Here is a 16,280-nt window from a genome sequence, read left to right as displayed (position 1 = left end):
CTGAAGGGTGGGATTAATTTTCCCTAACTTAAAATATTTAGAAGCCTAGGTATCTAAGCCAATTCCCCAAAGTTCCGATGTTGGTAGGATACAACAGGCAGCTGCAGGGAGCACTGCCCAAGCAGATGTGGTTATCTGGAGCCTCCGGGCGGGATGCAGCCAGAGGAGGCTTCAGCAGTGCCCGAGCGCTGGGTGCAGAAGACAACAACATTGCAAGGCAACATCCTGAGGTTTCACCTCGTGTTACAGGAATATTCTGTTATTTCGAATTCCCCGTTACAGCATAGGGTAGAAATTAAGTCCTTTCTTCAAAACACAGCTACTAGCTTGCAAATGCTCCCATACAACCCAAGTCCTTAAGTGAGTAACGGCACATTAAAAGTGAGTCAACTAATAGACAGGTTAGCACACTGGGCTAGAGCACATATAAAGCTTTTGAATTTGAGTGTGTTCTTGGAAATTACTGTTGTTGTTATTTTTATTTCCACCATCCCAACCCGGTTCTTCTTCAAACCTACCTCTTGTCAGAGGAGTAACGCGACTTTGTACACTGAACTTCATCATTTGGACAGGTCGTCTCCAAAGCACTTAGTACTCCACAAACCTGGTGTTATTGCCCTGATGACTAGTGAACTATATCAATCTCTCAACTCTGGTAATGATTTACAAACATGCCAAATGGAACTTGCATTCCTTAAGCTATAGCTTGTTTGAGGCACAACACAAGCCTTTTAAAAAATTTTTTAAAATTTTTTATTTAAAAAACCCACATTACTCATTTGCAGGAAGGACAATTTATAATCTTGTGACTAATGACAGGAAAAAAACCCATGGACCTACTACATTTTGTTCTCACTTGGCTTGCTTAAAGTGATACTAAGAACCCAAATCTAATCTATGTTTTCACTGATTAGAACAGTAACTTCTCTGCCTGTTTTTGCTACCACACAGAAAAAAAATGATCATGATCTCTTTCCTTATACAACAATCACAGTTTCAAAAAATCATGATAATTTCATTGAAATGGCCAAGGGGTATCAGGAGTATTAAACTGAAATGTGTTCCTTTTCCACAAGTGATTAGGAAGAAGAATGGTTCAAAGTGACTGAATTTATAAAAAGCTAGTGGGGGAAGTGATTTCATAAATCAGCATCCAAGATCTTATGATCGTCACCCAAGCAACCGGCACAATTAACTTTTACAGCAGCATCAGGAATGCAAAGTATTCATCTCTAATCTGTCAAGGGGTATGAACCACATCATTAGGTATTACGGAAAGGTATCGACAATTAAAGCTATTGCTGGTCATTTTTTACATGTGAAACATGCAATCAGTTGGAGGAAACAGCACTTGAAGATACATATTCCAAAAAAACATTGAAAGACCCAACTCCTGCCTAAGCACATACACAAAGAGATGGTGATTTGCTTTAAAATTCATTAATGTGAACATTAATTAGATTAATTTATAGTAAATAACTATTTAAAAAAAAAGGGGGGGCTCAAGCCATAACAGATGGAAAAAAGGATAGTATGATACTAATGTTTAAGGCTCGCCTTTGAAAAGCTGATCTTTATTTTCCACCACCAGCTTAAAAGTGCAAATGAATGCTACAGCAGCTCAGAGCATTCACCTAACTGACATACCTGACTGTGCGCACAATATGCTAATTTGGAGAATAACAAAAACTTTGCAAGCATCAAACAATATTTAGAATAACTATTTTGAATTAGAATGAGAAATAAAATTAAGCACAGGAAATATAAAGGGTAGGGGAAAATGCAGCAAAAGAACCAATTATTTTCTTTCCAAATATTCTCTTTCCCCTGAATTAAATCAAAGGAAACAGTAGTTCTCTGAGTTGTTTTCTCACTACCAAAAAATATTTGCATTAGATATAATTTTATTTATTTTTTCTTTTACTGTAGCATTCAGTTACACTAATGAATCACATTATTTCCACACTTACCAGGGATTTTGAACCTTCAGGCTCTGGCAGACTCACATTTTCTGTAGAAGATGCAAGTGAAAGAGAATCAGGAGGAGAGCAATATTCTGGTTTAAGAATACTGCTTCCAGCATCTTGGTCTTGGGATTTTACAGGTAACACCAAACTAGGAGGTGGTGTTGCCTGAACACCTTCTTTTTCCTCTTCCTCCTCCTCACCTCTGCTTCTGCATGCACTAGCGGAGAGAGGGTGTGCAGAGTCTGGTTGTGAAAACGAACTGCTAGTGAACAAAGTTTGAGTTCTTTTAGCTTTTTCCACTTCTCCATTGTATTTCTGGGTATCATCCATCTAGGACAAAAATGACAGTTTGGTAAATATGTGCTTTAAAAAAAAATCCCTAATCTTTCAGCAATCTAAATATTTAACAAAAAAACTTCTCCCTTTCATGCAAATTCTGGTTACTGCACCCATTACTAATTACCCACTTTAAAGAAGAGCAACATATTTTTTTTCTCTTGAAGTGCCTGCAGAATAAATAGCACAGACGTTTTAAGATAAACTTGTTAAAATCGTCTGCTTAGAATTATTTGCATTCTTACAATTTTTTAAGTTGAGACAAATAGGGATTTAGGAGAAAGCTATGAAAATCGACATAGTAATCGGGAGAGTGGGAAAAAAATTAAGTAAGTTTCTGTGTTTCAGTGCTTTACTGAGCAGGCAAATTTTAGGCTGGCATAAAATTTCAATTTCAACAAAGTCAGCAGAGCAGAGGAAACTTATATCACCTGAAAAATTTGTCTTTAACACTTAATTATGTTAACTTAGCTTCAGACAATTACATCCGATGAAGGCAGGTTTTTTGATAAGGAGCACTAAGGAGACTTACTACAAGTAATAAAAAGATTATTCTACCAAATATATTTATCAGCCTTATTTCTAGGAGTGCCTTTAAGTACAGAAACATGAGTAAACATCTAAAGCCACGACAGAATTGCCTGCTCTATTAGTACAGCCTTCATCAAACAGCAGACGGTTTTTTAAAAAACAACGAATATTAAAACTCTACTGTTCCCCCAGGCATCCAAGACCCCAACATCTAAAAACTTCAGGAATGAAGCGGAATTTTACCGTGAACGACCGTGGAAGTGACGAGATTCCTCTTGAGTGGACACCAAAAGGTCTTGGTGTAACCACAGATGTTAACCTAGAGGTATCAGTTTTCTGGTAACTTCTCGGGAGAGAAGCTGAAACCTGAGCTGACCCAGTTTGAGCATTCACCGAGTAGCGGGTAGACAAAAGAGCCGAGCTCTGCTCCTCTGCCAGGCTCTTCGGCGGAGCAGGAGCTTCACGAGCGGCCGAGCTCTCCGGCAGGTTGTCCTTGCGCGCTTGTGCGGCATACGCGCTTTTGCTGTCCTTAATGCTGTAGGAGGTATCTTCTTCCAAAAGGTAATCTTTTGCTGCTGACCGTGTGGAAGGTGGTTTTTCTTCACTAAACACATCGTCATTCAGTGAATACGTCCATCTGCGTTCATGTTTTCGCTGGCCGTAAGAGTCTTGATCTCTGTCCTCCCTATGGGGACAGAGCGTGTTAAAATACCAGACAAAGTGACCTTACAAACAGGCGGGCCCTAAGTCTTTCGACTACTGAATGCTCAAGGCAGAGCACAAACTGAGAAACACATCTCCACTCTATAAAAATGAATGGCATAATTTAAAAATATTAGTATTTTAATATATTTTTAAATCCACCTTCTTCCCCTTCCTCCCCATTTCAACACTCCCATAACACTCACGCATACTACTGTCACATTATCAGGCTGCCACCATGACAGAAATCTCTTTGCCAAGAAAATGATATAGCTATTCAAGTTACATATCCTCAGAAATTCAGAGTTTATTGAGGAAAGAATGGGAAGAAGGTAGCCCCATAACACTGCCTGAACTGTACAGCTCTGCTGATGTCTCTGCTCTATGAAAACGCTATATTGAACTTTAGGTAACAAAATAAGATGGTGTCCTGAAGTTCAGACTTTTTTTTCCTACTATTCATTGCTTTGTCATAAAAGAACAACCACTGCAGAGATAATGTTTATCACATCATTTTTAAGATTCTGATGATAGTGGACATTCAATACAATTAGCATCTGTATTTTTATTCAAGAGACTAATTTTTGTCCTCACAAGTAAGTAAAAAAGTACAGAAACTCAAAACATTGTTTTAAGACTTATTTAAATTTCTTTTATAAATACATGCCATGTGCATATTCCCTTCATCTCAGTCATATATGCATTTAAAACAAACAAAAAAAGAAACAAAACAAACCAACCAACCAAACAAAACACACCACCAAACCAACCAAACAAAAAACCCCTGTCACCAGTAGAAATGGTACTGTGCTACTCAGTTTACACTTCTTACTCGTCAGAGAGAATCTTGTTCTGTAAATACCCAGAGGAACAATTGGGGATAGAGGGGAAATCAAGTAAAGGTTTACAGCTCTGTGATATACATTAAAATTCTGGCTATACTTATCCACAGTGGCTAAAAGAATAGCAAATGCAGTGGTAGAGGAAAGAGAAATAGTTAAGCTGATCCAAGAATAAAAAAGGCAATTATCCAGTTCAACACTATTGTTTTAACCTCTTTAAAGTGGATTCAAATACTGACTTCTCAATACATTTATTTATGGATAGCAGAGTAAAACAACATTTATAGAGCAAAGCTGTTTAACATTCTGTGAAAACAATGCATTACCAGACCATATTCTACCCTTCAATTGCCTAGATTTCTACACTATAATTTGCAACTAAAATTGTTGAGATCTCTGCAGAATCAATTGCAACTTGCCAGTAAAAGCTGCTCAAGAATTCAAGGGAATAAAAATGCTCAGATTTAAGTTCTTCAACATAATACTCCCATTAGGGTCATTACCTCTCCTGCTGCATTTCTTTCAGTGACTTGGTACTCCTTTCAGACACCTCAGAGGCTCTCCTTTCTATTTCTTCTCTCTCTTCCTTTTTCTTTTGCAATTCGGAAGTGAAGCTCTTCCTACGATTCTTCCATTTTGCTAGATCCTATAAGAATTATCATGAACGTATACAGTTGGATTTTCTCAAGACCTTGTAAATCTACAGAGGCATCCCATTACACGCTGCCTACTGCCCTGATTTTATTTGCATGTCTGCATCACAAACACATTTTCGTGCACCTTCCCCCTAAATGATAAAGGGGTTCTCATATTTCAGTTAGGGTTACAGGCTCACTGCCTGTTAAAATTAACAACTGTAATTACTGGACTACAAGTGGAAAAGTACATGGTTTGCCCTTTTTTTCCCCACTTAACATTTTCAATTTTATTCTAGAATAAAATTCATTCACCCAATGACACATAGTTGAAAACTAATGCAAATGCCATCTGTATTTCTTTCTTGTAGGCTTTGGGGTTTGGGTTTTTTTTTTTCCAAATCACTACTATGTTAGACTGATACATTAGCTTGAGAATAAACATGCCTTAAATTCTAAATTGAAAACATATACTTCTGTATTTTCTTCATTTCTGTAAAACCACAACGTGAACTGGCAATATTCTCCATGAAATACCAGAGCTGAGTTAAGAGAAGTACTGAATATTAGAACTGAGATCGCTTAGATGCATTAAACAAACAACTATGAACTTCTTGCTTGGTGCTCTGTTCTTAATTTCAGCTTCTTTTTGGTAATCATTATGAAGCAGAGATTTTAATAAAAAAGAAAAGGTCTTCAGATACCCTTATGATGCTGTGCAAAGCTATCACATCAGTTTACAAGCTGGATTTAAGACAGAATTATTAGGGGATAGGAGCCTCAAGAATTTGCACAAGTTAATATTATTTCCCTCCTTTCTCTCAAAGGATCAAATACTGGGACATTCCAATCGTTTCACAAAAAAAGTATTCACAAATTTCAGATAATACATGAAACTGTACCCTAACTTTTCTTTATGTCCACAGAAATCAAGCCTGGAGGCTTTATTACAATACATACAAGTCTTATCCTGAAGCATTAATCAGGTACTTATGATGATATTTAAAATAATTTCGATTCTGCATTAAACAGACATCCCCAAAACCACTCGTAGTTCCACGAGATGGATCGTTTTAGAAGACAGCCCCATAAATTGCTGCACGCATGCCAAAGCCTGTTTTCTAGGGACACTGAAGGTAGGTGGCACCCAGCCCTTTTTTTTGCAGGACACGTGAGGAGGGGTGAAAAGGAGAACTTACTTCTTGCCACTTTAGATCTTGTTCTTGTAACTGTTCTTTTATCCTTTGCAGCTCTTCGTAACGGATTTTGCGCAATGACTGCAGCTCCTCTGCGCTGACATCATTCAAAGATTTACTCCTAAGAAAAAAAAAAAGAATACTCGGCTTTATCACGTCTTAGCCATCATTTATGCAAGCGAAACCTTCCAGAGAGAGAGAGAGAGATATTTATATTAGTACAACTGAGCGCTCTTGAGTGTTATTCCGAATAGAGCAGGAAACACACGGGCAGCTGAACGAGCAAGGCTGGGACATGCTCTAGGGCCAGCACTCAAGTCAGTAGTGGCATATTTGAGCAAATAAAACCAGGTTAAGGGAATAAGCAGCTCTGTAGCAGCTCCACGCAGATCATTCACATTGAGCTCCTCGTACCCGACTGCTACTTCTGTTTAAACTTGTTACTCTCTTTTTTGACCTTACTCCTTTCTTTGACCTAAAAGGCGTCCCCCTCCACGAGTCCAAATTCCCATCCTTTCACCACTTCTCTCCAGTAACAGCCCCAGAATCACCTCCCGTTCCTTCCTTCCTTCCTTAGGCTAATCATAAAATCAAGTCAGTTATTGATGCTCGTTTCTAGAAGATAAAAGTCATTCACTGCTAAATGCTCAGTTCATGCATGTCATGGGCTCCACTAGCCTACGTTACTCCTCCCCAAGCCTCCCGATCCTTTCCATCCAAGACGGAATGGCTAACACAGCCATCTTCTCACCAATTTCTTCAACACGGCTACCATGAACTCCTACTCACGAGTTCCCTTTAATCTAAATTCCTCAAAGCTCACCTTTCATGCTTTTTTCCCCCTCTTTCCAATGCTATTTTTTCCTTTAGTCTTTCACACTGCAGTGATAAACATAACAGGACTTTTAATTTAGGTATAGGACAAGACTCCTGCTCAGACCTGACCACAAGGCTCTGAGACACCAAGAAAAATGCGAGTGTTTCACCATAAGGTTCAATGCTGTAATGTAAAAGGAAAGCTAGGCTTCTGGATTTTAGTTTTATTTTTTCAAAAATACTTTTGTTTGCATTTATCCGAACAAAATCTGAATGATGGAGGGGTGTAACCAAGTTCTAACAGGTCTTGAAAATGTGGCACTTCTCTGATACGAGGGAAAATCAGGTTAAAACCAAAACTGATTCAGCACAGGGCCTTGCTCTAATCTGTTACATAGCGAGAGAGCTCTGAACTAACAAACCAGACTCTCTCACTTCCTCCCAAGAGGCCCAACTCCCTTTCGTGGGTAACATAAGACTTTGGACTTTGGCCTCTAGAAATAAAGGCTAGGGCATTAACTCATCATACCTGTTTGCTTGTCTATTTTCTGAATGGAAAGAATGCCAAATTTAGCAAAAATCTCCTGGTCACTATTGCAGAAACTCTTCTCTTGTACAGTTCTTTTCCTCATTTTTCTTATGGTTAAGTTATATCACATGTAGAAACAGTTTTGGGTAACTGAAGTGTATGCAAGTATCAAAATTGTTCCAGATGAGTTCAAGAAAACTTACATGACTAGGGTTTCCTTTTCTTTCTCTCGAGTTTCTACACCTGCCTGCAACAAAATAGGAAAATCTAGACCTAAATACAATATACCCTAAGTACGAGGAACAGGATTTTAGTTTCAATTCTAGTCTTAACTTCAAAATCTAACTAGTGACTTGAGCCTTCCGAGTCTCCCTCCCCTAACATCTAACTTCTTCTGAAACATTTCTTGCTTCTTCTGGAAGTGTTTAGTCATTTACCAGGTTTTGCCTCAGGGTAAAAATAAATAAGTGAATAAATAAATGTACATTTTAAAAAAAAATTAGAACACCATGCATAACCAAATACTTAACATGCCATCACACAGTAAATGGAAAAATATTTCTCTTTGAGTCAAAGTACATCGTAAGCAACACCTAAATTCACATGGCACTAACCAGTAAGTTTACCACTGAGGATTCAATAACCTGGAGTATATAAAATAACCACAGACCATTCATCAATCCCACAATAAATACCATGTCGTTAATTATTTTCAAATTCTAGCTGTACAGCCTTCAAAATAAAATATCTACTAATCTTCCTTTACACTTCTGAATGTTTTAAAGCCTAATTTAAATACAGAACACCAAGTACTTCACTATACTAGAGCTGATTTTCAAGCTGCCTGATAACCATAACACGGATACCCTAGACGCCAGAGAGAACTTTTGCCAGGCGCATAGCTTCTAGTCTCTTACATTTGTTACGTAAATTGCTCAAGCACAGAACAACAAAGCAGCATGCATGAGTTGTTTCCAGCATGGGTTTTTTAGCTACTGTGCATGCATGAAAATTTAAAGAGGCAAAAATAGCGTTACGATCTTTCGAGCTTTTATAAAACTTACCCTTGCTCATCAGAAAGCTTTTGAAACAGTCTGAGAAATCAGAAACCAAAGAAGAAAAGATTCAGTGTCTTGATATTCATAACAACATTAACACCACCAGTACACCAGCACTCTCACTAAGTGAAGGGGAAATTGAAAGCTTGAGGACCAGCCAGCATGGAAGAGCACATCAGAGATCTGACACTAGTCAAGAAGCACATCAGGACTTCTGTGATGTGTAAGCTGGGCAGAAAACTGACAGAACAAGGCTGCCTGCAAGTTTCCAATGCTTCTGATTTAGCAATACTGCACGAATAGAGCCCTGAATTAATTCTGCATCACTTATTCCAGTGCTGCTGAACAGCATGATGCTCAAAAGATACTCATTTCAAGAAATGAAAATTAACTTGAGTCCCAACAAGAAGCCTAGCTTACAGAGGCTGTTTTCTTGTTACTTCAATCATCTCTGATACTAAATTAAAGTAATACTTGGAATGGATAAGAATAAAAGGCCATATATAGAAGTTTAGCACATTAAATGGAGAACCAAATTCATCCAGTGTGATTCAAGAGGATTTTTAGTATTCTTGAATATGAGTATTTTATTCTTTTGAATGAATTCTTAAAACGTGAAATATTTTCAAGCACTTCAGAAATATTCCTCAGTGAAGCTTGCACTCTGTTAACAGTATTAAGCTTAAAAATTAAATGCAGCGACATCAAAGTATCCATTGGAACATGGAAGTGTCTTAGTCACAAAGTAATGATGCACAGCTGGGACAACTGCAACTTGCAATGCCGTATTTTCAGAGCTAAGGAAACATTCGAAACCCCACTCTCCCTCAGTAAGTACAAAATCCAAAGGAGAGCTAGGAAGTAGTTAAAAACAATATTCAGTCAGAGAAGAGAAATTTTGAGTATACCAGGAAAGGATTAGGGGAAAGTATTGATCAGGACTATATGAAAGCAGGGGGAAAATACTGGCAAAATAAAATACGTCACAGTGGAATTTAATATTACATGGACATACACCTTGCATGCACCGTGACTTTGGGTGGACAAAACAACATTAATTTTTTTTTCACCTCATCTAATCATATCAAAACTGTGGCAGGACAGTTTACAAGCATTTTCAAACTTAGGTGCAAGCAAGAATATCAGAACGCCCATTTCCAGAATTTGTTGTTAAAGCATTCATGTGTTTCAGAAATGCTTTTACCAATTCTATTGGGGAAAAAAATAAAATATTTCTAGCCTCCACAGTCTTTTGAATAATCACTATTCATGTTCAACCATGGAAAGAAACTTATGCAGAACTTTGAGCCTGAAGGAATGATAACATATTTTCTTTAAAATAGCAGCCTAAAACTAGAAAACATTGTAATTTTTTTGTTGAAAATATGGTATTGCAGTCATGAGCTTCTATTCAAAGCAAATAAAAAGTTTGTCCAGGATGCCACGAACAAATAGCAGATTGGCACTCTACGAATGGTTCAGCACAAGACGATGCTTTTCTGAATGGAAAGGGCTCAACTGCACTCAAGCGCAATCCGTGCAGGACACAACCTGACCTCTCCACCATCTGCCGCTTCTTGTGTCTAACTTTGCTGGCCTCCCTGATCGCTTCCCACTTCTTCCAGTCTTCTTCACTGCATGGACCCGGGATGAAATTTACTGGCTGGACATTGCTTCCCACCTTCCAAGATTCAATCTTGCGCGTCAGCATATCATCCTTCTTATGGCGGGAAGATGGTGACAGCACTCTGCCGTTGCTCTTTTTTTCCTCTGGTATCGTGTTTTTTTCAAGTAAACATAAAAATTTGGAGCGGATCTCCTCCGGAAGACTCCACAGATCAGTTTTTGAGTGCCGGGTGATACTTGTCTGGAGCGCCCGATAAAGGCACCTCTTTTTTCTGAGAGAGGATTTTACGGAAAATCATGTCGTCCTTTTCCAAATCTGGAATCACAGGTTGGCCCTCTCTGGGTTGCAGAATTATCTCACCCTCTAGGGGAGGCTCCTGCTCAGAGAATTTTTTTAAATACCGGGGGTCTTGGAGAACAACTTGATTCACATGGAAAGCCCCAGTTTTCCGAACGAACAAGTCATCGTTTTCTAAATCTGGATACAGACACCCATTTTCCGCATCTCCTTGCTTGCATCCTGGTACAAAGGAAATATTCTTTCTACATTTTATGAGCCTAGGGCCAGAAGTAGGATCAATTTTGGTCTTCGTTTCAGAAGACAAGTAGTCAGAGTATTTTTGCAGGGCCTGAAGTAACGAAAACTGACTGAAGCATATAAAACAAAAGGAGGGAAGTAAAAATATCATTAACTAGCAAGAGACAAGCAGATCACAATGTATCGTGATATACATTTGGTTTAGACTTACAGTATCCCGAGCAGTACAACTATGCCGCTTGGCATTCACCACCACTAACCGTAGCACAGCACACGTCAACCAACGTAAAGGTATCACAGCATACTAACCTGCTCAGAAACAGCACGCTTACATGCTCACACATAAAGCCAGTAACCCTATACAGCATGTCACGCTTTTGCATTTACATGTTTCAGAAAACCTGCAACTTACAGCTACATTTAAAAAAAAAAAAACAAAACAAAACCAACAAAATAGTAATAACCAAAAAAAGCACGACATCACAGGACATGGTTTAATTTCATTTAGCTGTTGCATATCCAGCCATTTCTTTTTGATGCAGCAAGAGTACAGCTCATGCAGCGATATCAACCTGGGCCGATCAGAAGCCTCCAAGATTTTTCCTTCTGCAATCTGTGACAATGAGCTTCCCACATATTCAGCAGTTGGCTTATAGCTCTGATCCCTTCTGCAACTGCTGCTCCAGTCAAAACTTGGTCTTGGTTGATTAGCAACAATGGCAGAGCTTTGTTTGTAAGCAAACTCCTCATCCTCAGAATCTGATTTCTTTCTACTGTGCAGCAGCACAAAGAACGAGCAGAGGGAAAGAAAGAAAAACACGAAGTGTACTCATTGAGTAAATTGCACAGTAAGCAACAGTGTAATGGAAATAATATTTCAATTATTTTCTCAAAAAAAAAAGAAAAAAGAAGAAACATATCATACTGCTACACTGGCAATAAAAAAGAAAACTAAAAATAGAGTCATACAACTACACTTTATTTGTAAGTTTTGCACACAGGAGAGAAACAGGGACATGCATGAAAACGCACCTGAACCCTTGAATCTCTTTATACCAGGGTTTGAAAGAGGATTTCCTGATTTTTTTCCATAGCAATTCTTCTTCTGGAGTCCAAAACTTAGGAAGAAATTTGTCAAAAGCAACCACTGTATTTGCCGCCGAAGAACTTAGCTTGCGAAAATAGAGATCATCTTTTTCAATGTTTGGGATGCCTATTTCTTCTTCCTCGTCCTCATCAAAATACCCAGATAATTCTGAAGGAATGTTAACTCTTGGTTTGTTTTCCTCTTTAGTATCCAACTGCCTCTGCCTCCTCTGGTTACTGTTCAAAATACCCAATCAGTTAAGATATTTTAGGAGCAACTTGACATAAAGAATGCAAAAAGACATGCTTTTTGGCTCAGGAGTTCAACCTCGTGAATGAAGCAAATTAGTTCTCAATTCCATCACTGCAGCACCAGAAATAATAATATATATTAAAAAAAAAAAAAAAAAAAAAAATTAAAAAAAAGTTAAAGGGTTATATCAGCACCCTATCGCCTCCGACAAAAACATGAAGTTTGACAGAAAAGGCATAATGAATTATCAGCTGTGTTAAAATGCCAGTTAGAAGACTAACTTTATGGAGTTATTTATGGACTGCAATTTGGGTAATACAATAGTTACTGGATCTTGGATTAGTATCTCTGACCTCAGTGGTTCAAGCATTGCAGCTAGTGGACCAGCTGGATAACTTTCTTGTGAGCAAGATTTAGGAGAGTCATTGCGCAACACGAAATGATGTCCAGGTGCAGCAGAGCTTACAGGGCTCTTTTTGACTAGAAATCTACGTTTTGCTAAGTCATCCATAACCACGTCGGGCAGCCTTCTTTCAGCTTCTGAATCAGAGCCACTGTCATACTCATAGATCATCTGGAGGGAAGCTGGATTTGTGAGCCCACACTCGGCTCTGCTATTTTGGCAGGAAGCTACAGGATTCCTTTCACGTCCACTGAGGTTGACCAAAACAGGAACAGAATGAAGACAGTGAAGTCACGAAAGCAATGATGAAACCCAAGAACTGCCCACTAATCTCATCTGTACACACCGAGAAGCTGGACAACCGAAATTCATCACCATATTTTGGAAGGCTTTAATGAGAAACTAAAACTGTAGGTCTAGCTCTCGTGAACTTGCATTTAAGACCATTTAAATCCCCTCTATCTGGAGTCTGACCAGCCTCAAAACATTACTCAAACACCAGAAAACTAGTTATGTGGAACAAAGTAAAAAAATAAAACCAAAACAGAAAACCAACCACACAACCACACCAAAACACCCCCCCCGTTAAAATATGGAAACTCAAATACTTTACTTCGTATTGCAGCAACAGCAGCTTTTCTCTAACTAATAAAGAAATCATTTATTTAAGAGGTCCTAAATCAAAGACTCCTTTACTAAGACCGCACACCAGTACCTTGAAAATGTTCCATCTGACTCGGTGAAGACGGGACTTGCCCAGCTCCTCCTGTTGTCCTCATTCTTCTCCGTCCTCTTCTTCCTTAAGGGCGCCGGCACATACCCCACCTGCTTGTTTTTGTTGGGTAAGAAGCGATTGAAGTCAGCGGTAGGTTTCGGTTCAATCACAGAAATCCTACGGTAAGACCTGTCATCTTTATGGGAGTCATGCATTTTGAAAGGCAGTTCCAACTCAGTGTCACTGTCGCAACCTTAGAAGAAAGGGGAGAAAAGGGAAGGCACAAACATTATTCTCTAGACACAAGCTTCTAGCTAGAACTTGCACCAAAACATTCTAAAATCAGTTTAACTCCACATTCAAGATGTTCCGGCTGCAAACTTGCTGAGCTACTGACAGGACAGCAGGAGAGGTATTTTTAGAAGTTTGTGCCAAAGCTGCGATAAGGTCCATTAAGCTGAGTTTGGTTTGCATGCCCCCACTGCATTTGTTCCATTCTTTCACTATCACCGCTCCCTGCAGGAAACAAAGCACTAACCTCTAGATTGAAGACATAAAACAGCACACAAGTTTTTAATTAAAAACATACTTGCCACTCAAATTTACTAACAAAACCAAGTTACCAGCAAACAGTATAGCAACATGCTCATCTCACCAGATTAACGCCCAGTAGAAGCCCAGGGTACGTCACATATGTAGCATGGCTACATGTTGCTTTGCTCAGGTCAGAAATGCTCCATGTGGCCTTGGCCCAATGATTGTATGTTATTCACATGGAATAAAATCCAAAAGCTCACAATTTTTATAACTTTAAGTTAGACTACAAGTTTGTATTGAATTTTAAAACTGGGAGAGAAACACAGGTTGGAGTACAGGGATCCAATGTCACAAACGTTCTTCTTGTTACCTTTCTTTCCATGACAAACTATCAAAAGTAACAACCACTATTCAGTTGTTAACCTAGGCGAGAAAAAAACCTATTGAATATTGAATATTCACAAAAGGAGTGAAGACATAGAGGTTTGATACATCCACACTAGGAACAAGGCAAGAGATTTTTGCAGCTGTTGCATTTTAGGTGATCCCCTCAGAATCTGAATTCTAGCAATTTCCCTTCCTGAACTATGGGAAAATACGCCCCCCCCACACACACCCTAATGCAGCTGTGAGAGCAAGACTCCCAGCAACCCTTCCTAGGAAAATTCATGTGCGCATTGCTTTGTTTCTACCAACTGTTAAAGGCCAATATTTGCTTAAGCAAAATGCAACTGCGGCAATTGCAAAACCAGAGTGGCTTTTCAAGCCAATTTATGTACTGGGCACCCGAAGTACATTGTCTTCTCTCACACTCGTAAGACATATGTCAACAGAAGATTTGAAAGAGGAAGAAACATACCTTCACTGCCACCTTTCAAGGTTATATCTGATGAAAAGCTTGTGGAGGATCTTGAACCAAGAGAGTCCAAGCTATCAAAGGAATCGTCTCTTTTATGGCTAGCAGAAGACGAAAAGGGCTCTCCCCGGTCAACGTACCAAATATCACCGTACCCACTATCCCTGCCACTTCTGTTCAGGTGGCTGGACTCTTCAAGTGCCTATGAGAGTAAGTTTTGAAAGGTCTTTTGCAATAATGTAAGGTGCAAGTGCTACTCAGGAGTTTTTGCTCAAAAATGTTTAAAATGCATTTTGAGCGCACAAACAGACTTTACCAAAGACTACTGCAAACCCCTAAAAACGACATATACAAAAGCTTGCATAGGAGATTCAACACAAGGTCTTAAATTTCTCTTATCCTGGCTAAAGGCAAGCAAGACAAGGCTTTTCACAGTCTACCACATCAATAGAGCAGGTGGATTCTGAATTTCATTATTATATGGGTAGCAGAAGAACCAGTGAAAGCTAAAAATCATTCCTTTCACATGGACTTTGATAGCAAGCAAAACAAGCAAAACAAATGACCAAGTTCTCCAAATGAAGAATAAAATTAAACCCCCAAGAGATTGTTTAGAGTTGATGCTGTAATGTATAGCAAACTATAAAATTCAGGCTATATGTTTACTATTCTTCTTGGATTCCTTACCTTAGTCAATGCTTGCCCTAATAACTTCTCAAATGCTTTAAGATTGAGGCATGGACCATTATAATGAGGGTTACTTTGAGCTTTTCTCCCAAGCCAGTATAGTGTAATCAAAACCTAAAAACAAACAAACAAAAAAAATCAAACATAAACTTAATTCTTTCCTTTCAAACCATGTACCAGTATAAAAGCATCTCAACATGCTGTTAGAGATGTTTTCCACAACGAAGTGTAAAATCTTGTCTACAGCATTAGCTAGGATCTCCACCAAAACCAATTAAAGAGTGTTACGATGCATTTCATCTATCTCAAGTAACCAGATATAAGTACTGTTTCTAATTATTACATTTATTTGGGAGAGTAAGCTGCGTAGAGATCATTGTAAGATGGCACTAATTTGCATTGGATAAATGAAAAGCTGAAGAATAAGGTAAACATGATAGCGCCATAAACAGAAATGTCTTAAAAATATTTAATCAGAATTAGTGTGAAATGGTTTCAGAAAGCATTGAAGTAAGCGTATCTTACGTTTTTCACTCTTCTGTTGGTCTCCTCCGGTCTGAAGTAGGGCAGGGAATGAGAAAAACAAAACAGAACAAAAACTTTTAAAATCTCTGACTTAAAATTTAATTATTATTTGAGATTTAAAAGGTTTCAAGCCCAATTAGAGGCTAGTAAAAAATATGCAACTATGACTGTTCCAAAAGAAATAAAAAGCAATTTGCTTCGAATTCACAGGCATAACTCCATACTATTTATTTCAACCATTGCATATAAAGCAAGAAACTAGCTGATCTATTATAGTTTCTGATTTGAGAAGAACTCAGAAAGGCTCTGGGCTTTTTTAATTAGCTAAGATTTTTAGTTACCAACAAAATAAAAGTGGAAAACAAGCTAACGACTTTTGGAAACATAGCCTCTATTAGCCAGGAAGATCTTCAGTTCCATATGAAAGCAGATTCAATTGTTA

The 16,280-nt window shown here is 38.4% G+C and overlaps 1 protein-coding gene across 1 annotated transcript in view; it reads right to left on the bottom strand.

The window, feature by feature from the left end:
* LMO7 (LIM domain 7) overlaps window positions 1-15,867 on the bottom strand; it is a 43,551-nt gene extending 27,684 nt beyond the window's left edge. Inside the window, 14 exon segments of the mRNA XM_009577873.1 lie at window positions 1,971-2,297; window positions 3,078-3,519; window positions 4,882-5,024; window positions 6,213-6,330; window positions 8,619-8,648; window positions 10,169-10,458; window positions 10,460-10,886; window positions 11,349-11,549; window positions 11,809-12,099; window positions 12,469-12,768; window positions 13,234-13,486; window positions 14,630-14,828; window positions 15,314-15,427; window positions 15,839-15,867. Coding sequence (XP_009576168.1) covers window positions 1,971-2,297; window positions 3,078-3,519; window positions 4,882-5,024; window positions 6,213-6,330; window positions 8,619-8,648; window positions 10,169-10,458; window positions 10,460-10,886; window positions 11,349-11,549; window positions 11,809-12,099; window positions 12,469-12,768; window positions 13,234-13,448 — 2,784 coding nt within the window. The 5' untranslated portion in view covers window positions 13,449-13,486; window positions 14,630-14,828; window positions 15,314-15,427; window positions 15,839-15,867.
* Window positions 15,868-16,280: the final 413 nt, after the last annotated feature.

The sequence above is a fragment of the Fulmarus glacialis genome, unplaced genomic scaffold (assembly GCF_000690835.1).
Source record: "Fulmarus glacialis isolate BGI_N327 unplaced genomic scaffold, ASM69083v1 scaffold11885, whole genome shotgun sequence".
Taxonomy (NCBI): Eukaryota; Metazoa; Chordata; class Aves; order Procellariiformes; family Procellariidae; genus Fulmarus; species Fulmarus glacialis.
The sequence above is the reverse complement of the archived record's forward strand: the minus strand, read 5'-3'. Positions and strand labels throughout refer to the sequence as shown.